Raw genomic sequence first — 18,633 nt, 5'->3', positions numbered from 1 at the left:
TATGTCCTCACAGTAAATTCCCTAACCAAAATATATGGCCGCCATTTTTTTACAACATAGGCTAGAGCTAGAAGTTCCTTTTCATAGGTAGATAGGTCTAAGGCTTATGGTAAGTCAATGGTTGGTCCTCCTGCATCAAAATAGCCCATATGCCTACCCCTGAGGAATGAGAAAAAGGCTTAGAAAAATTTGGTAAGGCTAGCACTGTTGGTTTAGTCATCGTTGTCTTCAATTCTTCAAAAGCCTTAGAGTCTACTATAGTCCACTGGAATGGATTCTTCTTCAATATGGTAGTAAGTGGGGTAGCTATAGATCCATAATTATGTACAAATTTCCTGTAATAGCTTGTGAGTCCCAAAAAATTATCTCAAGGATTTGAGAGAGTTGGGTAAGGGTCAATTGATCATAAACTTAATTTTCGAGGAGTCAACTTTTACACCCTCAGCTGAAACCAATTGTCCCAAGTATTCTATCTCCTTACATCCAAATTTACACTTATTCTTTTGAGCAAAATGAGTATGAGCAAGCCAAAGTTTCTAACACAGTAGCCAAGTGAATTACATGGTCTTCCTTAGTCTTACTATATATCAAAATATCATAAAAAAAGACAATAAAAGATAGGGTTGGAACACCTCATTCATCAACCCTTAAAATCTGCTTGGGCATTTGTTAGTCCAAAAGGCATTATTAAGAGCTCATAGTGGCCATAATGAGTCCTAAATGTTGTATTTGGAATGTCTTCCTCCTAAACCCTTATTTGGTGGTTGCTCGATCTTATATCCATCTTAGAAAAAATGGTGGCTCCATGTAATTCGTTAAGGATCTCATCAATGACTGGAAAAAGGGAATTTGTCTTTGGTGGTCTCCTTATTTAAAGCTAATCAATACACATTCTCTAGTGACCATTGGCCTTTCTCACAACAGTACAGGGGAAGAGAATGGTGATTGATTGAGCCTAATTACCCTAGTAGCTAGAAATTCATGCACAATCTTTTCTATTTCTAATTTTTTATAATAGGGGTATCAGTAGGGTCACACAGAAATAGGGGTAGTTCATTCCTTAAGTGTTACGCGATGATCACAATTCCTTTTAGGAGGCAACCATTTAGGTTCCTAAAAAACCCCTTCTAATTTTGGTGGCACTATTGCTTGCACTTATTCTTTTCTTACTTCTAAAATCCATAGCAACATTCCCCTTCTTTCCACCTTAGTGAGCTGGGACAGCTCTATACCATCCATCATTTGTGTGTGACTAGGGTTTAAACCTCTGAGTGTAACTGACCCTTTGTCTCGAGTGAAAGTCATGGTAAGTAGGCTGGGCTCTAGCTCTGACGGAATGGGAATGCCCAACTACGAACTTTGACTCCGAATCAAAGCGGATTTCGACTACGATTGAAGTTGTCGGAGTCAACTGCCGAAGCCCAAGTCGGAGTTAGGCTTTTTTTTTTTGTTTTTTTTTCCAATTTTCTTAATACTTTCCTAGCATCCAAACATTATTGAAATAGTCCAAACAACAAAACATATGAAAAAAATAAACAACATCCAAACATCACAAAGCATACGAAAAAAAATAAACAAATCAAAATACTTTCCGAGCATCCAAACAACATCAAGGAACAGATAAAAAAGGAAGCTTCGCGGTACACAGAGAGAGAGAGAGAGAGCAGTCATATGCGTTGTGAGTAGCCTTTTAGTTAAATGATTTCACAATTGATGAAGATAGGAAGAGAGAAAACAAAGTTAGAACAAAGAGAGAAAACAGATGAAGATTCAAGAGAATGTAGCTACTGTTGAGACTCGAGTGTTGGCTGAAGGGCTGAGGAAATGTTCATATGCAGGGCTTGGCTGAAATAAGAGATGAATACATAAGAGGTATAAACAACGTCGTTTTAAGAGTTAAACAAATATTTGCAAAAAATCACAGTCTCGGGTCGCATGTTGCAAAACGCATGGCTTCACCGTTAGGCCACTCAACTACCTATTACAAATTCTACAATATTAAATATATTAAGTATAAATGTCAGAGTTGGAGCCTACATAAGCTCCAACTCCAACCAAAATTTTTGGAGCAACTTCGACTCCAACTCCAAACTCTGAATTTTTTGACTCTTATAGAGTCAGAGCAGACGTCAGCTGGAGTTGGAGCCATCATAAGTTTTGAACAACCCTAATGGTAAAGGAAGCAAAATCCCATAGCACACGCTCAAGGGTTCTCAACCATTGCATCCCAAGTACCACGTCACATTCCCCTAAAGGCAGTATGAAAAAATCAGTGGAAAACAAGTGACCTTGTAACAATATTTCTGCCCCTTCCAGTTTTTCCTCACTTTTAATCATTTCCACGTTAGCAACCATGACTTCTATTTGTTTTGTTGTCTTAAGGGCTATTGAGCCTTGGGAATAATAGTAGGATCAAGGAAATTATGGGTGCTACCAGCATCCACTAAAATCGCCACTGGCTGCCCTTTAACCTTTCCCATCACTCTCGTGATCCTTGGACGAAGAGAACACGCAATGGCATGCAGAGAGATCTCGGGTGCCTCCTCCCCTAGATTCTGTACAACCACCTCCACTTCTAATAACTCCTCCCCATTAATTCCCTCTTCAGCATCACATTCTTGATCAAACTACAAACCCTCCATTACATATAACTTGGCCTTTCTACACTTATGGTTGTGATTCTATTTCTCATCGCAATAATAACAAAGCCCCTTATCTCTCATCTTTTTCATCTTAAAGGCACTAATATTTTGGATGAGAAATTTATTCTTGGAAGGGAAGCCTTTAGGGGCTGGAAACTCCCCCCAAGACCCCCCATATGATGAACCTGAGCCTCCTCCCCCACTAAACCCCATTGGAGAGGGTGTACTGTATTGGTTCAAGGGTTTATTAATTCTCCTGGAGCTATTAACATACTCTTCTTGGATATTGGCTAATCCAAATGCTGAATTTAAATTGTGTGGTTAGCATTTTTAGGGGTAGCCTAATTTCATTCTTAAGCTTGCTGAGAAAACAACTTAGCTTATAGTTCTCAAAAAGTCCCCTCAATCGATTAGATAGTACCTTAAATTGGGTCACGTAAGCTGCCACATTGGTCATTTGCCTCAACCTGGTAATGACCTATATGAGATCATCATAAGACGAACTCCCAAATCTAACTTGCAGCGGTTGAATAAAAGTATCCCAAGAGTGGAGGTTGCCAATCTCCTCAGCATCATGGAACCAAACCAATGCATCTCCCTCCATGTAAAAGGAAGACATCAGAATTTTTTGGTGATCTAGCATAGGGTGTAGTACAAAATATTGATTCGCCTTGTATACCCATCTAGTGGGATTTTTCCAATCAAATCTGGGAGAATAAAGCTTAATAGAACGAAACTGCATCCCCCCTGAAGCCCCAAAGTCTTCAGTATGTAATGCTTCTTCATTGTTTCTATTGTGAGAGTGACGTAAGTGGGTGTGTGCCCCATTCAAGGTTTCTATTAGCCTTCGTTTGGATCCTTGAATGAGCTCAGCTCATCTCAGTTGGGTTCTATTTTAGACCTATCATAACATCCAAACACATAACTCACAAATCACTAAACATCACTCAACTCAATGCCTCTTAACACGTGAGACCCATAACTTTTTTCAACTCAACACCTGTTTATACGTGGAACCCACAATTTTTTTCAACTTCCCATAAATACATCTAAACTCATCTTAACATCCAAACACATCTAAACTCATCTTAGGTGAGCCCCATAAAACTCACTCCATTATCTCAACTAACTACCATTCATAAAGAACTCAATTCATCTCAACTTATCTCAACATCTAAACAGAGCCTTAATATCTCGATTTTTCTTAGCAAGATCATCCAAAGATTTCGGGTGACTTTCGGCCCTTTGTTCTTGCAGGTCTTGGTGTTGCCTCATTCCAAGCACCAGCTTCTCCAACTCCTTATACCTTTTGCCATCCGCCATTGTTGCTTCTATACGTCTAGGATCCAATTGCTCTGATACCAATTGAACCCAAGTGATGATTTCAATTAAAAAAGAAAAGAGATTGTAATGGGAGATGAGATCCGATTGTTCAAGGAACCAGAAACCTTCAATTTCGGCAAATGCCTTTGTGTAATTCATTCATAGCAAATATTGGAACATTCTATCTATACTAATATCCCATGCATAACTGAATTATAAGAAAATGACAGTAATGCCCTTCATGGGCCGAAATACTACATATATACTAATGGACTCAATTAACTAAAATAACCTCATAACATGGGCCCACATCTGAAGTAAACCTAGGCCACTCGACCCTGACCCACGACAACAACACAACACAAGTAAAAAATCAACTATGTCTTTAGAGTTATCCCTTTAGCTCCATGCCGACAGCTTGAGACAGAGGGGGAGGAACCCTAGATCATAACACACCTTTTGTAGAAACTTAAAGGCAACTGTGATTGGTTACGAGGCAAATTCAATACCACCAAGATTGACACAATTAGGTAGCTTTACAAGATATTGTTCATCTTCCTTCAACAATATTAGTGATCATCGATTTGGTGACATTCATGGGTGAGGGTGTTAGATCAGTTGGGCTCACATCACTTGTGTTGCCATCTTGGTTTTTCTGTTGTCTCTTAACACTACTCGAGGCAGTTAACATAGTATCACCTTCATCTAAAAAGTTGCTTGTGATGTCTTTGAAATCCAAGTCTGTTAAATAACTTGGCTTTGTTGTAACAGTGCCCACTTCAATATCTCCAACAAGCATGGCAACAACACGTGACATGGGGGGGCGCATCATTGGTGATGCTTGAGTGCACAAAAGAGCCACTCCTATCACTCTAGTTGCTTCATTTTCATCAAACTCCAATAATTTAGGATCCGCCAACCCCAAAGCTTGGTTATGTTCATGAAGAGTCCATGCCTAGAAAACATAATAGTGATTATCACAAGAAAAAATGAATAAATATCAATTACATAGTAATTTGAGAGAGAGAGAGAGAGAGTGAGATTCATTTCCTATACCCATTCAAGCAGATAAATCTTTTCAGTATCCAAGCTATTGTCTGAGTTTGGCCTCCCACTGAGGATCTCCAAAGCAACAACTCCAAAACCGAAAACATCTGCCTTCTCTGTCAAGTGTCCACGCATTGCATACTCTGGAGCTAGATAGCCACTAAAAGAGTGAAAAAGATTAAAAATAAATTGCTTAGTGAAGAACCATCGATGATATCTCCATGACAGCTTAGTTAATCATGAACAATAGGCTCACAAAAGAGAGTGTAATGACCAAATTAAGAACATATGAACAAGTATGGTATAACTTTGACTTGGGGTCTAGTCAACAGATTATGTTGGCAAATTTTGTAGGCGTGGTTGGCACGACTGAAGGCTATGCTAACTACTTTTATTTATTTTTGTGTTTCTTGACATTTCTGGGTAATTCTGATTATATTTCCTTGGGTTTAAGTGGCTGGATTATTTCCTCAATTTCTAAAATTTACCGGACATGGGCCATACTCGCCCAGGATCTTATTTTGGTCATATTTTACTTTTAGCTCCTCTTTGTTGGATTATGGGAGTTCTAGCATGAAATGTCAAACAGGCTTCTGTTTCTAAGCCAGTGTGAAGAAAATACATGCCAGTTAACAAGGCAGGGTTTGATTTGCAAAAGAATTTAAATCATACTCTCCTGCAAATCAAAATTCTGCTATGTTCGCAGTGTGGAGGGTATGTCCTCTACCTTGGCTTGCAAATATAATTTTTCAGCATAAGAACTAACGCCCTAAACATTTAAAAAGGTGCTCACAATTCCAGAGCAGTACACAGACTAGTGTTGTTGTTCTCGTTCTTGCTTATTTCAAAGCCCAAACTATACCCCTCTCGTGCATCAAAAAATAATGTCAAACCAACAAATTCTCCCAACCTTCCCCCCAATAAAATCTAACCTAGATATCCTAAAACATAACTGCTAAAGTAGACAATTCCAACAAGCTCAAAGCTTTCTTTTTTGAAAACCAAGGTACAATACCTTTTCAATTTGTAAATATATATACTCACTTTGCTCGTGTTTAAAATTTATAGCAACAATATCTTCCAATATTATTGGCCACCATACAACAATTTGTCAGAACCTTAATAAATAGTGTTGTCCAACACCAGTCAGATTCTGCAGCGGTTTTTAAGAAAAAAAACTCAAGGAATTAAAACCAATGTGATAAGGCGATGGATCCAGCTAAAGTAGTCATTCTTGTTCTCAATTCAATCTATTAGTAGCCTAGATCAACCATATATTAAAACATAATACACCAAGCCCTTACCTTTGTTTGTGATGGTTATATAATCATGCTTATAATAAACTATTTTTCTTTTTCTTTCTCACATTTAGAAAGGGGTTGAAAGATATAGCTTACATGGTCCCAGCTACTCGGGTGCTGATGTGTGTTATCTTATCATCGTATAGCTTTGCCAATCCAAAATCTGAAATCTTGGGGCAAAGTTCTGCATCAAGCAAGATATTACTAGCCTTGACATCTCGATGTACGATTCTTGGCCTTGACTCCTCATGAAGATAAGCTAGGCCTCTTGCAGTTCCTATGCATATGCTGAACCGGGTAGGCCAATCAAGAATCAGGTCATTTTTCCCTGTATAAATAGTGGTTACCATCTTATAAAACTTAAACAGTTGCAAAGTGGTGGTTATTATTCATAACCAAAAGTAATTTGGGGCAAAACAATGTGTTAGCTACAATTTTCACCCACTAACTACCACTTATCATACACTTTGCATCCTAAACTACAAACTAAACTACAAAGGTTTGAATTTGCACCCTAAACTACCAATAGTTTTCACTTTCTACCTTCTTTTCAAATCTTTCTGTTAAGATTGTGTTATGTTGCCAGACAAATTTAATCATTCACAGTTAGTGAGAATGTGGATTGGCACAATCTTAATGGTCATATATTTGAATGGAAGATACAAAGGGAAACCTATTTAATAGTTTATGGTGCAACTAATTGTAGTTTAGGGTGCAAAATATATAGTGGGTGGTATTAAATATTTTAGCTTACTAATATTTAATAGTTTGTGTTAAATGATCTTAAATCTATTATAATTTGCAAGATCATGTAATTTTAAAAGTCAAGAAGAACATGTAGTCTTTCATCTATAACACTTGTCTTCTTTTCTCTATACATAATTCATTGCAATTAGTAATCTAAAAGAGCTAGTCAAACAACTTAACAATCAAGTTTTAAACAAAATTTAAAATAAAATAGAACTAAAGACTAAACAATTTTTCCCATAGAACGTGCAGGTGCACAACTGGTTGTGGTTAAAAGTAGAAGATTTTGGTGATAGCATTAGACGGTGGGAGTTATCCTACCATTTCCGAAGAACTAGAAGCTTTATCTTAGCTCACAAACCAAATGCTTTAAAGAATGTCCTAAGGGCTTGGAATGAACTAGTCTTTGGTAACATATGCACTGGAGGAGTTACAAGGTCAGATTAGTATGGAAGAAGAGAGGGCACCATATGAAGGAGATAAGCTAAGAAAAACCTGGCAATCATTGATCCAGAAAGGGTCATCAAAATGGAGGAGTGGTCTTGGAGGTAAAAACCAAGGGCACTATGATTAAAAGAGGGAAATAGGTGTACAAAGTTGTTCCATCAAGCAGCTAACTGAGATTAGAAATAACTATAGAGATTTGAAAAGGGAACAATGCTATTGAGATGCTCTTGGTAGATGGTTCAATCTCCTCTGATCAAAATGAGATTAGAAATCATATTGTGAACAATGCTATTGAGATGCTTTTGGTTGATGGCTCAGTTTCCATTAGCGGTTTGCTTGGACGAGCTTGATGGATTAGCATTTGAGTCCATATATGAAGCGATGGTCACATTGGTTGAGAGACCATTTGAAGAGAATTAGGTTCTCAATGTGGTAAAAAGTATGATTAGTGATAAAGCACCAAGACCAGGTGGTTTTGCAATGGTTTTCTTTAAGCTCGCTAGGATGTGATCAAACAGTATATGAGTATTCCAGGATTTTCATTGTGATAAATTGGTGTTGTATGTATAGAAAGAGCGGGAAATTTGTAGGCTGCCTTTTTTTTATCAATAAACAAAATCTTATTGATCATAAGAATAGGGAAGAGCCCAAGTATAAGAGACATAAGAATAGGCAACCTTTAACGCCATTGAGATTGCTAGTACCTTGTGGAATGTCGTTTTCGGTCAAGTTGGATTGGCATGGGTTATGCCTAGAAGGATAATAGGGCCCTTTTTTATATGGCAGCCCACACATTGAAACAATGTGGAAAATTGTCTCTGATCATATAGTGAGATGTATTTTGAGGAAAAGAAATGATAGAGATTTTGAGGATCACAAGCGGACGATAGATGAGCTTAAAACTTTCTTTTCCAATATTTTTTTTTTCTCCTTTGGGAAACGTCTAAAAATTTTAATGGGTTTTCATGATTTTCATGTCTAACTTTCTATTTCTAGTCAGATGTAACTCCTTTACAATTTGTTCTTTTGTGTTTTATTCAAAAAATTTAGAATTCTGTTTCTATGGTAAAAAAAAACATGAGATGATTATTTAGTATCATACCAAAGAGTGCTTGATCAAGACTTTTGTTCTCAAGATATTCATAAACGAGGAGACGCTTATCTCCTTCGATGCAGCATCCGTACAGTTTCACAAGATTGCGATGTTGTACAGCAGATATGGTAGCAATCTCAGCAATAAACTGACTCCTCCCCTGGTGAGACGCAACTGAAAGTTGCTTCACGGCCACTACCCTCCCATCAGAAAGCGTACCCTATAATGTACCACAGTTAGCAAAAGAAAAAAAAGCCCTCCTTTGATGAAGAAAAGTTAGAATCAGTTATTTATTTTTAATATCAAATCGTCATTGTGTATTAAATGGATATGTAGTATTAAGAAAGTTTACCTTGTAAACAGGTCCAAATCCTCCCTCTCCTAACTTATTAGAAGGCATAAATTCTTCTGTGGCGGATCTGAGCTCAGCATAACTAAAAGTATTTGGTCTAGGACCAATACCAAGAAGCTCTGCAAAGTCAAGCAAGGATAGAGTAAGATAAAAATTCTAGTATAAGATACAAAAAATAATATTTGTAGCACCCGAGAAAGATTCAAAGACCAATATGTTGTTCACTTTAGCTTAATATTTAAAGAAATTGACTGGTACTTTTAGGAGATATCGGTGCCAATGCCATTATGAGGTTTTGTTGAAATAATAATTTCATACTTACCAAAACAATAAAGGTTTTGTTGAAATAACTGTTTTTGATAGGTAAATAAGAATTTTATTAATGAGAAATAACAGGCCCAGCCCAAGTACATGGGACAAGCTTTGTTGAAAGAACTACCATGCGCTTACCTTCCTCGTCATTGCGGTCTGATTTTCTTTTCATAAAACAAACTGCAACTATCAGTATTGAGCTAAGAACTCCTACTGAGACTGAAATACCAACAACCAACCCTGTCCTGTTCTTCCCTTCCGAAGTACTTGGTGGAATCCCACTTACACTAGGCTGGAAATCTGAGCAATAGAAGCCAATGATTAGTAGCAGTCAAAGGTAGAGAAGAACATTATGCCATTTGAAATTGAATAGAGACCTGTAGATTATTACAAATGGTACCTGAAACAGCGCGGAGAGCTGAAATCATTGGGCCATAGTAACCTTGCACTGGTACACAGCAGGTCCCTTTACCAGCCCAAAACAAATGAACTTCAAGGTAGTTCTCCGAAACAGTAGCATTGAAAACCTTTTCAAGTGCTCTTTCAACACCACCTGCCTCCTTTGATATGTCAAAGTCTTTCTGTCGGAGACTCCCCTAAAAAAGCAACAGAGAGGGCATGGTGATATATTCTATCTGAAAAATTATGCATTGAAGGTTTAGCATATAGAAACATTTTAGTGGTTCTACTTCAATGAGGGATATTTTAGAGTTATGCTTTATACAGTTCTTACCTGAATATAGATATCAAATACTCTCCTCCCTAGACTCTTCCAAGTTTGTGAGCTTCGATCTGTAAAAGCTGTTTCTGCAAATAGCATGCTTACATTATAACGTCCATTCTCAAGACCCAGGCCATAGTACCTAAGTGATCCAGGGGATATTCTTGATCTCTGGAAAAGCTCTGGCGTATTCGTCCTAGTTACTTGTGCCAAGGTAGTTTGTACATAAGATGGTTCACTGCGGTCAGAGAACAACCCCACATTGCTCACTGCCCATTTGTCAAAACTGGTTACATAGAACGAAGCTGCACCAAGAGATGCATTTTCAGCCTCATACACTGTACCATCAGCAGTTCTCATTGTTATGCCACCGCATTTGATTGAGAAGTTTGCATCTGTAAGATTCAAAATGAAAGCATTTGTTTAGAAGTATGCAAAGGTAAACCAAGGGGGGGTTGACCCTCTAAGAACCGGATAAAAGAAATCATTTCATTGACTGGAATACTTTTTTAAGATTAAAATAAATAATAAAAAACCTCATGTTCACGGTGGAGCCGAGATGATTGAAAATAATTCAAAGTGGTTCCAGTAAGTTTGTCTCTAGAGAAGGAACTAAATTTATTGGACTCAAGTTGGAAGTTGAAGGAAAGCTATAACATATGGGCAAAACACTTAAAACTACTCTCTCAACAACGTGCTCCTCACTTCATTGTACATCTTCAGGCAGCAATGAGTATGTGAATAAATGTGTAATTTGAATCCTTCCCATGTTCTTCTGAAGTTCCTTCATACCTCTTTTGCATTTTTTCATCCAAGCCCAATTTGGTTATATACATGATATATATGGTACAACTAGAAGAGAAAAAAAAAGTACAATATAAATTCTTTTACTTTTTCCATGAGTTGGTGAAATTACCAAACAAAACAAGAAATCAGAGAACCAAAAAACTTACAACGTGGATAATTCCTATAGCATGGAAAGTTCTTCTGAAGACAATCCAACCCTGGCAAAGTACTGCAAGCACAGAAAATGATAGATGCTCAATCTAGACAGAAATTTTATCATCTGCAGAAGTAAAAAATTGCAGCTAATTTGGGCTGGTAGGGTTCTTTTTCTTAAAAGCAGTTTTTGTACATGCCTTTAAAACTATTTTCAGATGTTGAAGACAGCCTATTCTCGATGCAATGTGTTCTATATTCTTTTCTTGTTTTGGAATTAGGATTACTGGAATAAGTATGACGTGTTTCTGAATCAGTGTGGAAATGTGTGTTACCATACATGAGGTGTATTATAAACCCAGGCCTTCTAAACTTTCTTCTTGTTTTCTGAACACACAGAAGAAAGGCTTGCTCCGATTGTTTCTTTTTTTTTTTTTTCTATTCCTATATTCAATAATGGGTTCATAATGAATGAATAAGAGATACCATAATTCAATTACTCACCTTACGTTTGAGCTACCAAACGTGAAATTGTTGGCCACCAAGTTCCTGTATAATTCCATGAAAAGAACCTTATTATGTTTTTCTCTTCATGTACCACCCAAACCCAACGCGCGTGTGCGCGTGCACACACACACACAGAATCACCGCAGGGATTCAAGCATTCAAAACAAGCGGAATGTTTAAAAAAACTATCTGGAAACCCAATGATAGGCAGACAAGCAAGAGATTCTTTAATATTTGTATAATTGGTTAATTAAAATATGCAGTTGATTCTTTACATTTTTTCAAGAGAGATTATGCAAGTCATGTTTGAGAAAAGATAGAAAAGAAGCTCTATATGAGCACCAGAATGTCTAATGTTTCAAAGCAAAATGTTAGAGCCAGCAAAATTTGAGTGAGAAAAGATGTATAAGAATATAAGAGACATACAGTTGTAAACCAGAGGTAGTTACCCAACTCGGAAAGCTTCCTGATATATCATTGTAAGATAAATCTCTGCATCCAAAATAATATTAACAGGAATGAATAAGTAATGCACAAAAATTCACACTTGCAAAGAAATTAGAAAAGCAATTAGATTGATTTCATGCTATCACATGGAAGATGTCCTCCTTCCACGCATTTATTAAGGAGATATTCAATAGGTCATATGGGAAACTTAGAATGAGATGGATCTACATATCCAAATAAACAAAGGGATGGATTTATCCAAACTTAGCATGAGAATGCTTATGAGTGTCCGGTCGCAGCAAACTACAAGATTCTCCATAGTTTTTTAACAGATTTTCCTTCCTGTGAAATATATTTTTAAAACAGCCACATCGTCATGGTTCATACTGCAATATTGGATAAAGAAAAGCATGCCTAGGACACTCATCATATTACAAGGATATTTAAATTAAAGATGAGATGGAAACACATTGATTGCCAATGAAATTCCCCAATAATGATCTCTCAGGACCTATGTAGACATGAAACCAATCAGAAATGTAGCAATGGAATCTCCAGCATTTTTATAGTAATCCTTGATAATCGAATAGAAATCAATGCCACAGTTTTTTTCTTTTATTTCTTGCTTTTTATTGTATCATAAGCAATTGAGTCACTGAGCCTGACTGCCTCTCTCTCTCTCTCTCTCTCTCTCTCTCTTCCTTCCCCCCCTTCTCTTCAGCTCTAATACACCAGTTATGACTTAGACCAATGCCCCATGCTCTAGGTAACTGACCCCATGCCTGACAAGTCTCTTTCTCCCAGCAGTCTCACTCTCTCCCCCTCTCTCTTTCTCTCACACACACAAACACACATTTCTCTCCCTTCTATATATATGACTCTCCATCCTTCACTTAAACACAGTCATACACCACTTTCCCGTGTGCCAAATGGCAACCCACACAAGTACCAGCTGCCTCATACCCAGCTGTCATCAGAAGATGCAGAACTAACAGTTTTGGGAAAACCTCCAACAGAACTGCAAACAATGTCCCACTCCTTTCTCCAGGTTGCTCAGCAGCACCACCTAGACCCCAAAATGCAATTTGGATCATCTATAGATCAACCCGCAGATGAGTTGGTCAGGAGTCTCGTATAAACCACCGATATGATCTAAACCAGACTAACTTTGATCTCGGCGTTTCTCAATGAATTGAACCATATCAGGTACAAAGGCCAAAGTTTTCAGACTAAGGGGATGTTTGGTAATTATTCTCATCCAATCCCATCTCATTTCATCTCATCTCATCCCATCTTATTTTCTTCTCAAACATCACTCAAACACAAATACTTTCCAACTAATCATTACAACTTTTCCAAATTTCCAAACAGAAAACAAAAAACAATTCAACTTTTTCAAATCCCAAAATAAAAATAATATTAAAAAACTACATTCTAACAATATTTTAACTTTATAATATTTTTTATTCAACTTTTTCTCTCTCCTTTCCCAAAATCCGTAACTCAAACTATCTCACTACTATTCACAAATCATCTTACTACCATTCACAAAATTCTTGTCTCATCTCATTCTCCAAACATCCCCTAATTGAGCTAATTTTAACTTCATTTTAGTAGTTATATTGAGGTGTATAGAAGGAATATTAAAGTTAAAAAGTTTCAATTATGCATAATTCTGGGAACTTATTGTCAACTTGGTTTGAATACCCTTTACCGAGGGTTTGCTTTCATTATATAGAAGAGAATATACAAGATTGTTGCCAGATTCTATACGTCTAATATGCTATACAAGGTAAGTATTTACATCAATATCTAATCTAGCAAGAAAGGAAACTATCACCAAAAATACAATAAATCATATCCCAAATCATATCTCCGTAACATCCCCCCTCAAATTGATTCTGGTAGATCAAGAAGCATCAATTTGTCAACTAAGAACTGATGCCGGTGCCGAGAAAGAGCTTTAGTAAAAATGTCGGCAGTTTGATGTTCGGTGGAAATGTGAGGAAGAGTAATCACATGTTTGTCAAAGGATTCTCGTATGAAATGACAATTGACTTCGATATGTTTCATACGCTCATGGAAGACAGGATTAGCGACGATCTGAATAGCACTGGTATTATCAGCATGAAGAGGAGTGGACTGAAGCTGAGGAAAACCAAGTTCACCCAATAACCCACGAAGCCATGTGATCTCAGAGCGTGCGGAAGACATAGCACGATACTCAGACTCAGTGGAGGACTTGGAAACTCTGTCTTGCTTCTTACTCTTCCAAGAAATGAGTGCATTGCCTAAAAACATGCACCAGCCAGTAACAGAGCGACGAGTATCCACACATCCAGCCCAATCAGCATCACTATACCCCACCAACTGTAAGGAAGATTCCTTAGAAAAGAATAACTCACGTGTAGAGGTGCCCTTCAGATATCGGATAATGCGGCAGACAGCGGCTAAGTGAAGATGTCGGGGGGCGTGCATAAATTGACTGACTTGTTGCACAACAAAAGAGATGTCAAGACGAGTAATCATCAAGTAGTTCAAACTCCCAATGAGCTGTCGATACAAGGATGGATCTGAGAGAAGTTCGCCTTCCTCCTGATGAAGCTTAAGATTTACTTCCAAGGGAGTAAGAACAGAGTTACCCGATTGGAGACCAGCCAATGAAATCAATTCTTGTGTGTATTTATGCTGGTGTAACAATGTACCAGTCAGAGTAATTTGCACCTCAAGGCCAAGAAAGTATTGCAAGGGACCAAGATCTTTCATGTGAAAAAAGGCCTTGAGATGTTGTTGTAATTGCTTAATTAACTCAGTATCAGAGCCAGTAATCACAATGTCATCAACATATACCAGAAGCAGTACAATTCCTGCAGAAGTCTTGCGAAGAAACAGAGAGGAATCAAACTGACTCTGAGTAAAGTGAAAAGCAAGTAAAGTAGAGTGAAATTTATCAAACCATACACGTGGAGCCTGTTTCAATCCATACAAAGATCGGCGTAGCCGACAAACCTCTGAGGAAGGTGTAGTAAACATGCCGGGAGGTGGAGACATATAGATTTATTCCTTTAAGTCCCCATGTAGAAATGCATCCTTCACATCCATCTGCCGGAGAGACCATCCTTGCAACGCAGCAAGTGCCAAGATAGTCTGTACAGTAGTCATTTTGGCAACAGGTGCAAATGTCTCTTTATAATTAATACCATACTCCTGCCGGTTCCCAAGGGCTACAAGACGAGCCTTATATCGGTCAAGTGAGCCATCAGACCGAAACTTGACTGAGTACACCCATTTACAGCCAATAGGTTTGACACCAGAGGGACAAGTCACAAGATCCCAAGTGTGATTGTCTTGAAGAGTTTGGATTTCTTCTTGCATGGCCTGCTGCCAACATACTTGGGTGGCTGCCTGAGTATAAGAGCGAGGAACAGGAATAGTGTCGAGAGTGGCAGTATGCGAGGTATGAGAAAAACCAAACCATACCTATCTGGAGGATGTGTAACCCTGGTGGAGCGTCGAGGTATAGGAATCGTAGAATCAGATGGCAGATCAGTGTCTTGAAGAGGCGTTGAAGGAGGACGTCTATGATACACCACACCTGGTTTAAATCGCTAAATAGAAGAAGAAGACACATCATGAAAAGCGGGTAGAAGAGTAATAGAAGGATCAGAAATAACCTGAGATTGAAAAAAATATTGATTTTCAAAGAAAATCACATTTCGTGATATCTGGAATTTGTTCGCATGAGCATCATAACAAACAAATCCTTTCTGAGTAGGGCTATATCCCATAAAAGCACAAGTGACAGACTGGGCAGCAAGCTTGTGACGATCAACATGTGGCAGATGAAGAAAACAAACACACCCAAAAGTATGAAAGGATTGATACTCAGGAGATATGTCAAATAATCGAAAATAGAGAGAATCATAATTTAGGGTGACAGTAGGCAAACGATTGATCAGATAAACAGCAGTGGATAAAACTTCTACCCAGAACTTAGAAGGAAGAGATGAATCAATCAGCAAAGTCCGGACAACACCTAAGAGATGACGATTTTTAAGCTCAGCGACTCCATTTTGTTAAGGGGTATAAGGACAAGAACGTTGAGAAATGATCCTTTTTTGTTGAAGATAAGTCTGAAAGGAATGAGACATGTATTCCCCCCTTGAGTCGGAGCATAAGATTTTGATACAAGTACTGAACTGTGTCTCGACAAGTACAACAAATTTTTAAAAAACAGAGAACACGTCAGCTTTAGAACGAAGAAAATAGATCCAAGTAAATCGACTATAATCATCGATAAACGTCACAAAATAACGATACTGATCATGAGAAATAATATGACTGATACCCCAAAGATCAGTATGCACAATCTCAAAGCAAGTAGAAGCACGACTACCATGCGCAAGAAAAGGTAATATTTTACTTTTACCAAGACGACAAGTAGCATAATCAAAAGATACAGGAGACGAAGAATAAGAATCTTTATTGCCCAAAAAACTATGTTTCAAAAGATGAGTCAAGACAACAGAATTAAGATGACCCAATTTCTTATGCCAGACTTCATTATTATTGGCAGTAGCAGTACAAACAAAATAAACAACATTAGGAGTAGAAAACTGTAAAGGAAATAGACGTCCCACTTTAGGCCTCTTCACGATCACCGTTCCCGATACCTGATCCTGCACAAGACAACCACTACGAGAGAAATGAACATCACAATTATTATCCACTAATTGTCCAACAGAAATCAAATTGATAGATAAACCAGGAGAGATAAAAACATCTCGAAATGAAGAACCCAAAGTACCAATGGCAGCAATGAGAAGTGTATTGCCATCAGCAATTTGAATAGTTTGCGTGCCTCCATACTTACGAACACCATGGAGACCCGTCGTACTACCAGTCATATGATTAGAGACACCCGAATCAACAATCCAAGAAGAAGTGGAGGTAGGAGCTGTACCTTGTAAGCCCAAAGCCATAAAAGCAGACACAATCATCTGTTGAACCATGGCAGGTGTGAGAACAGATGAATCAGAGCTTACAGTGGGGGGCGCAGAAGAAGACAAGGATTGAATAGCAGCTTGAAAGGATTGGGATTGGCGATTCTGAGGCCGCACAAGACAGTTTTTGATGAGATGTCCCTCTTTCTTGCAGTAGTTACAAACTTTCTTTGGACAGTTGCGAGCAATGTGACCGAACTCCTTGCAACTGAAACACTGCAACTTGTTCTTCCCTATCCCTTGTGCTGCATAGGCGACATTCACAGCCTCAGAAAAGACCTTCTTAGAAGTCATACCCATTTGAGTGGATAATCGTTGTTCCTCACGCAATAATTCTCACGCAAATATCCAAGGAAGGAATTGGATTACGATTCAATAAACCGGCTCGAACAGGCTCAAATTCAAGTAGAAGCTTCATCAAAAATTGATCACGTTGACTCTCAGCATGAACCGCTTGAAGAGCCGCGAGGGCCGTAGTGGGAACTCTAGCATGAACAATAGCAGAATACTCGCTCCAAATATTAATAAAAGCAGAATAAAATTGCTCAATGGTCAAATTACCTTGAGTGTAATTGCTAATTTCAAATTCCAATTGGAATTTCCAAGCGCTGTGATCTTGGTGATAAATACGATGGAGATAGGTCCACATAGCCTGAGCCGTAGTAAAACATCGAAGATTTGTCACAAGATGAGACTCCATCATCCCCAACAGCCAAGACATTACCTTAGCATCCTTGACCTCCCATTGAGCAAATTCCTTTTCATCAGTGGGAACTCGAGTAGAACTATCAATATGATTTGACAATTCTTTCCCTTTCAAAAATATTTTAAATTGAAATTCCCACGTAGGAAAATTCTTGCCAGTGAAACGAACAATAGTATTCTCAATAGACATGATGAAAGTTACGAAAAACAAAATCAGCCCAAGCAGTCAAAAAATAACAGCAAGCCCAAAGTAAATCAGTTCCAGCCCAAGTGAAAAAGAGGCCCAAACACGTGATGCAAAATAGAAGATCACGGACAAACGGATGAGGCCCAAGTAACGGCCCAAAAATGATACTTGCCCAGCTCAAAATAATCGGCAAACGAAAATGCTGAGTTCACACGGAGAGGAATGTGCACCAAGCACCGACATCAATAGAACTGGTTGACCACTTCGCAACCACCATAGAACCTCCCGTCTACCACAGAGAGAGCTGACGTGCCCACGACAACCCAACCACCACAAAGAAAGCACCGAAAGAGAGAATAACGGCTAGAAACAGAGCAACGGCCACCACAGAGATGGTCAACCACCACAGAAAATGCCGAACGCCTCCACAGAGAAGGTCGACTGCCACAGAGGAAGCCGATGGACACCTTGCTACCCAGCCACGACGAGAAAAACACCGGATGCGCAACTCAGAGGCGTACGCTGCACCCAGAACAGTACATTGACAACCACAAAACAAGAAACCCACGAAGTCGGTGACCACAGAAAGTGCCGACACACCAATAGCAAGAAGAAAAAAAATTTCTTCCTGTCACACACGAGTGATTAAAACCACAGAGATGAATAGTAGAGTAGGGGCTCTGGTACCATGTCAACTTGGTTTGAATGCCCTTTACCGAGGGTTTGCTTTCATTATATAGAAGAGAATATACAAGATTGTTGCCAGATTCTATGCGTCTAATATGCTATACAATGTAAGTATTTACATCAATATCTAATCTAGCGATAAAGGAAACTATCACCAAAAATACAATAAATCA

General features: G+C 38.3%; 1 protein-coding gene across 2 annotated transcripts in view; it reads right to left on the bottom strand.

Moving 5' to 3' along the window:
• Positions 1–4,151: 4,151 nt before the first annotated feature.
• LOC109013811 (probable LRR receptor-like serine/threonine-protein kinase At1g56130) overlaps positions 4,152–18,633 on the bottom strand; it is a 55,301-nt gene continuing 40,819 nt past the window's right edge. For both annotated transcript variants that reach the window (XM_018996023.2, XM_035688276.1), the window contains 11 exons: positions 11,858–11,923; positions 11,429–11,473; positions 10,939–11,000; positions 9,998–10,380; positions 9,665–9,860; positions 9,403–9,564; positions 8,953–9,071; positions 8,610–8,820; positions 6,410–6,641; positions 5,022–5,172; positions 4,152–4,920 (listed from right to left, as the gene is read on the bottom strand). In XM_018996023.2, coding sequence (XP_018851568.1) covers positions 4,516–4,920; positions 5,022–5,172; positions 6,410–6,641; positions 8,610–8,820; positions 8,953–9,071; positions 9,403–9,564; positions 9,665–9,860; positions 9,998–10,380; positions 10,939–11,000; positions 11,429–11,473; positions 11,858–11,923 — 2,032 coding nt within the window. In that variant the 3' untranslated portion in view covers positions 4,152–4,515. The remainder of the gene's footprint in view (positions 4,921–5,021; positions 5,173–6,409; positions 6,642–8,609; positions 8,821–8,952; positions 9,072–9,402; positions 9,565–9,664; positions 9,861–9,997; positions 10,381–10,938; positions 11,001–11,428; positions 11,474–11,857; positions 11,924–18,633) is intronic.

Source organism: Juglans regia, chromosome 3 (assembly GCF_001411555.2).
Source record: "Juglans regia cultivar Chandler chromosome 3, Walnut 2.0, whole genome shotgun sequence".
Taxonomy (NCBI): domain Eukaryota; kingdom Viridiplantae; phylum Streptophyta; class Magnoliopsida; order Fagales; family Juglandaceae; genus Juglans; species Juglans regia.
The sequence above is the reverse complement of the archived record's forward strand: the minus strand, read 5'-3'. Positions and strand labels throughout refer to the sequence as shown.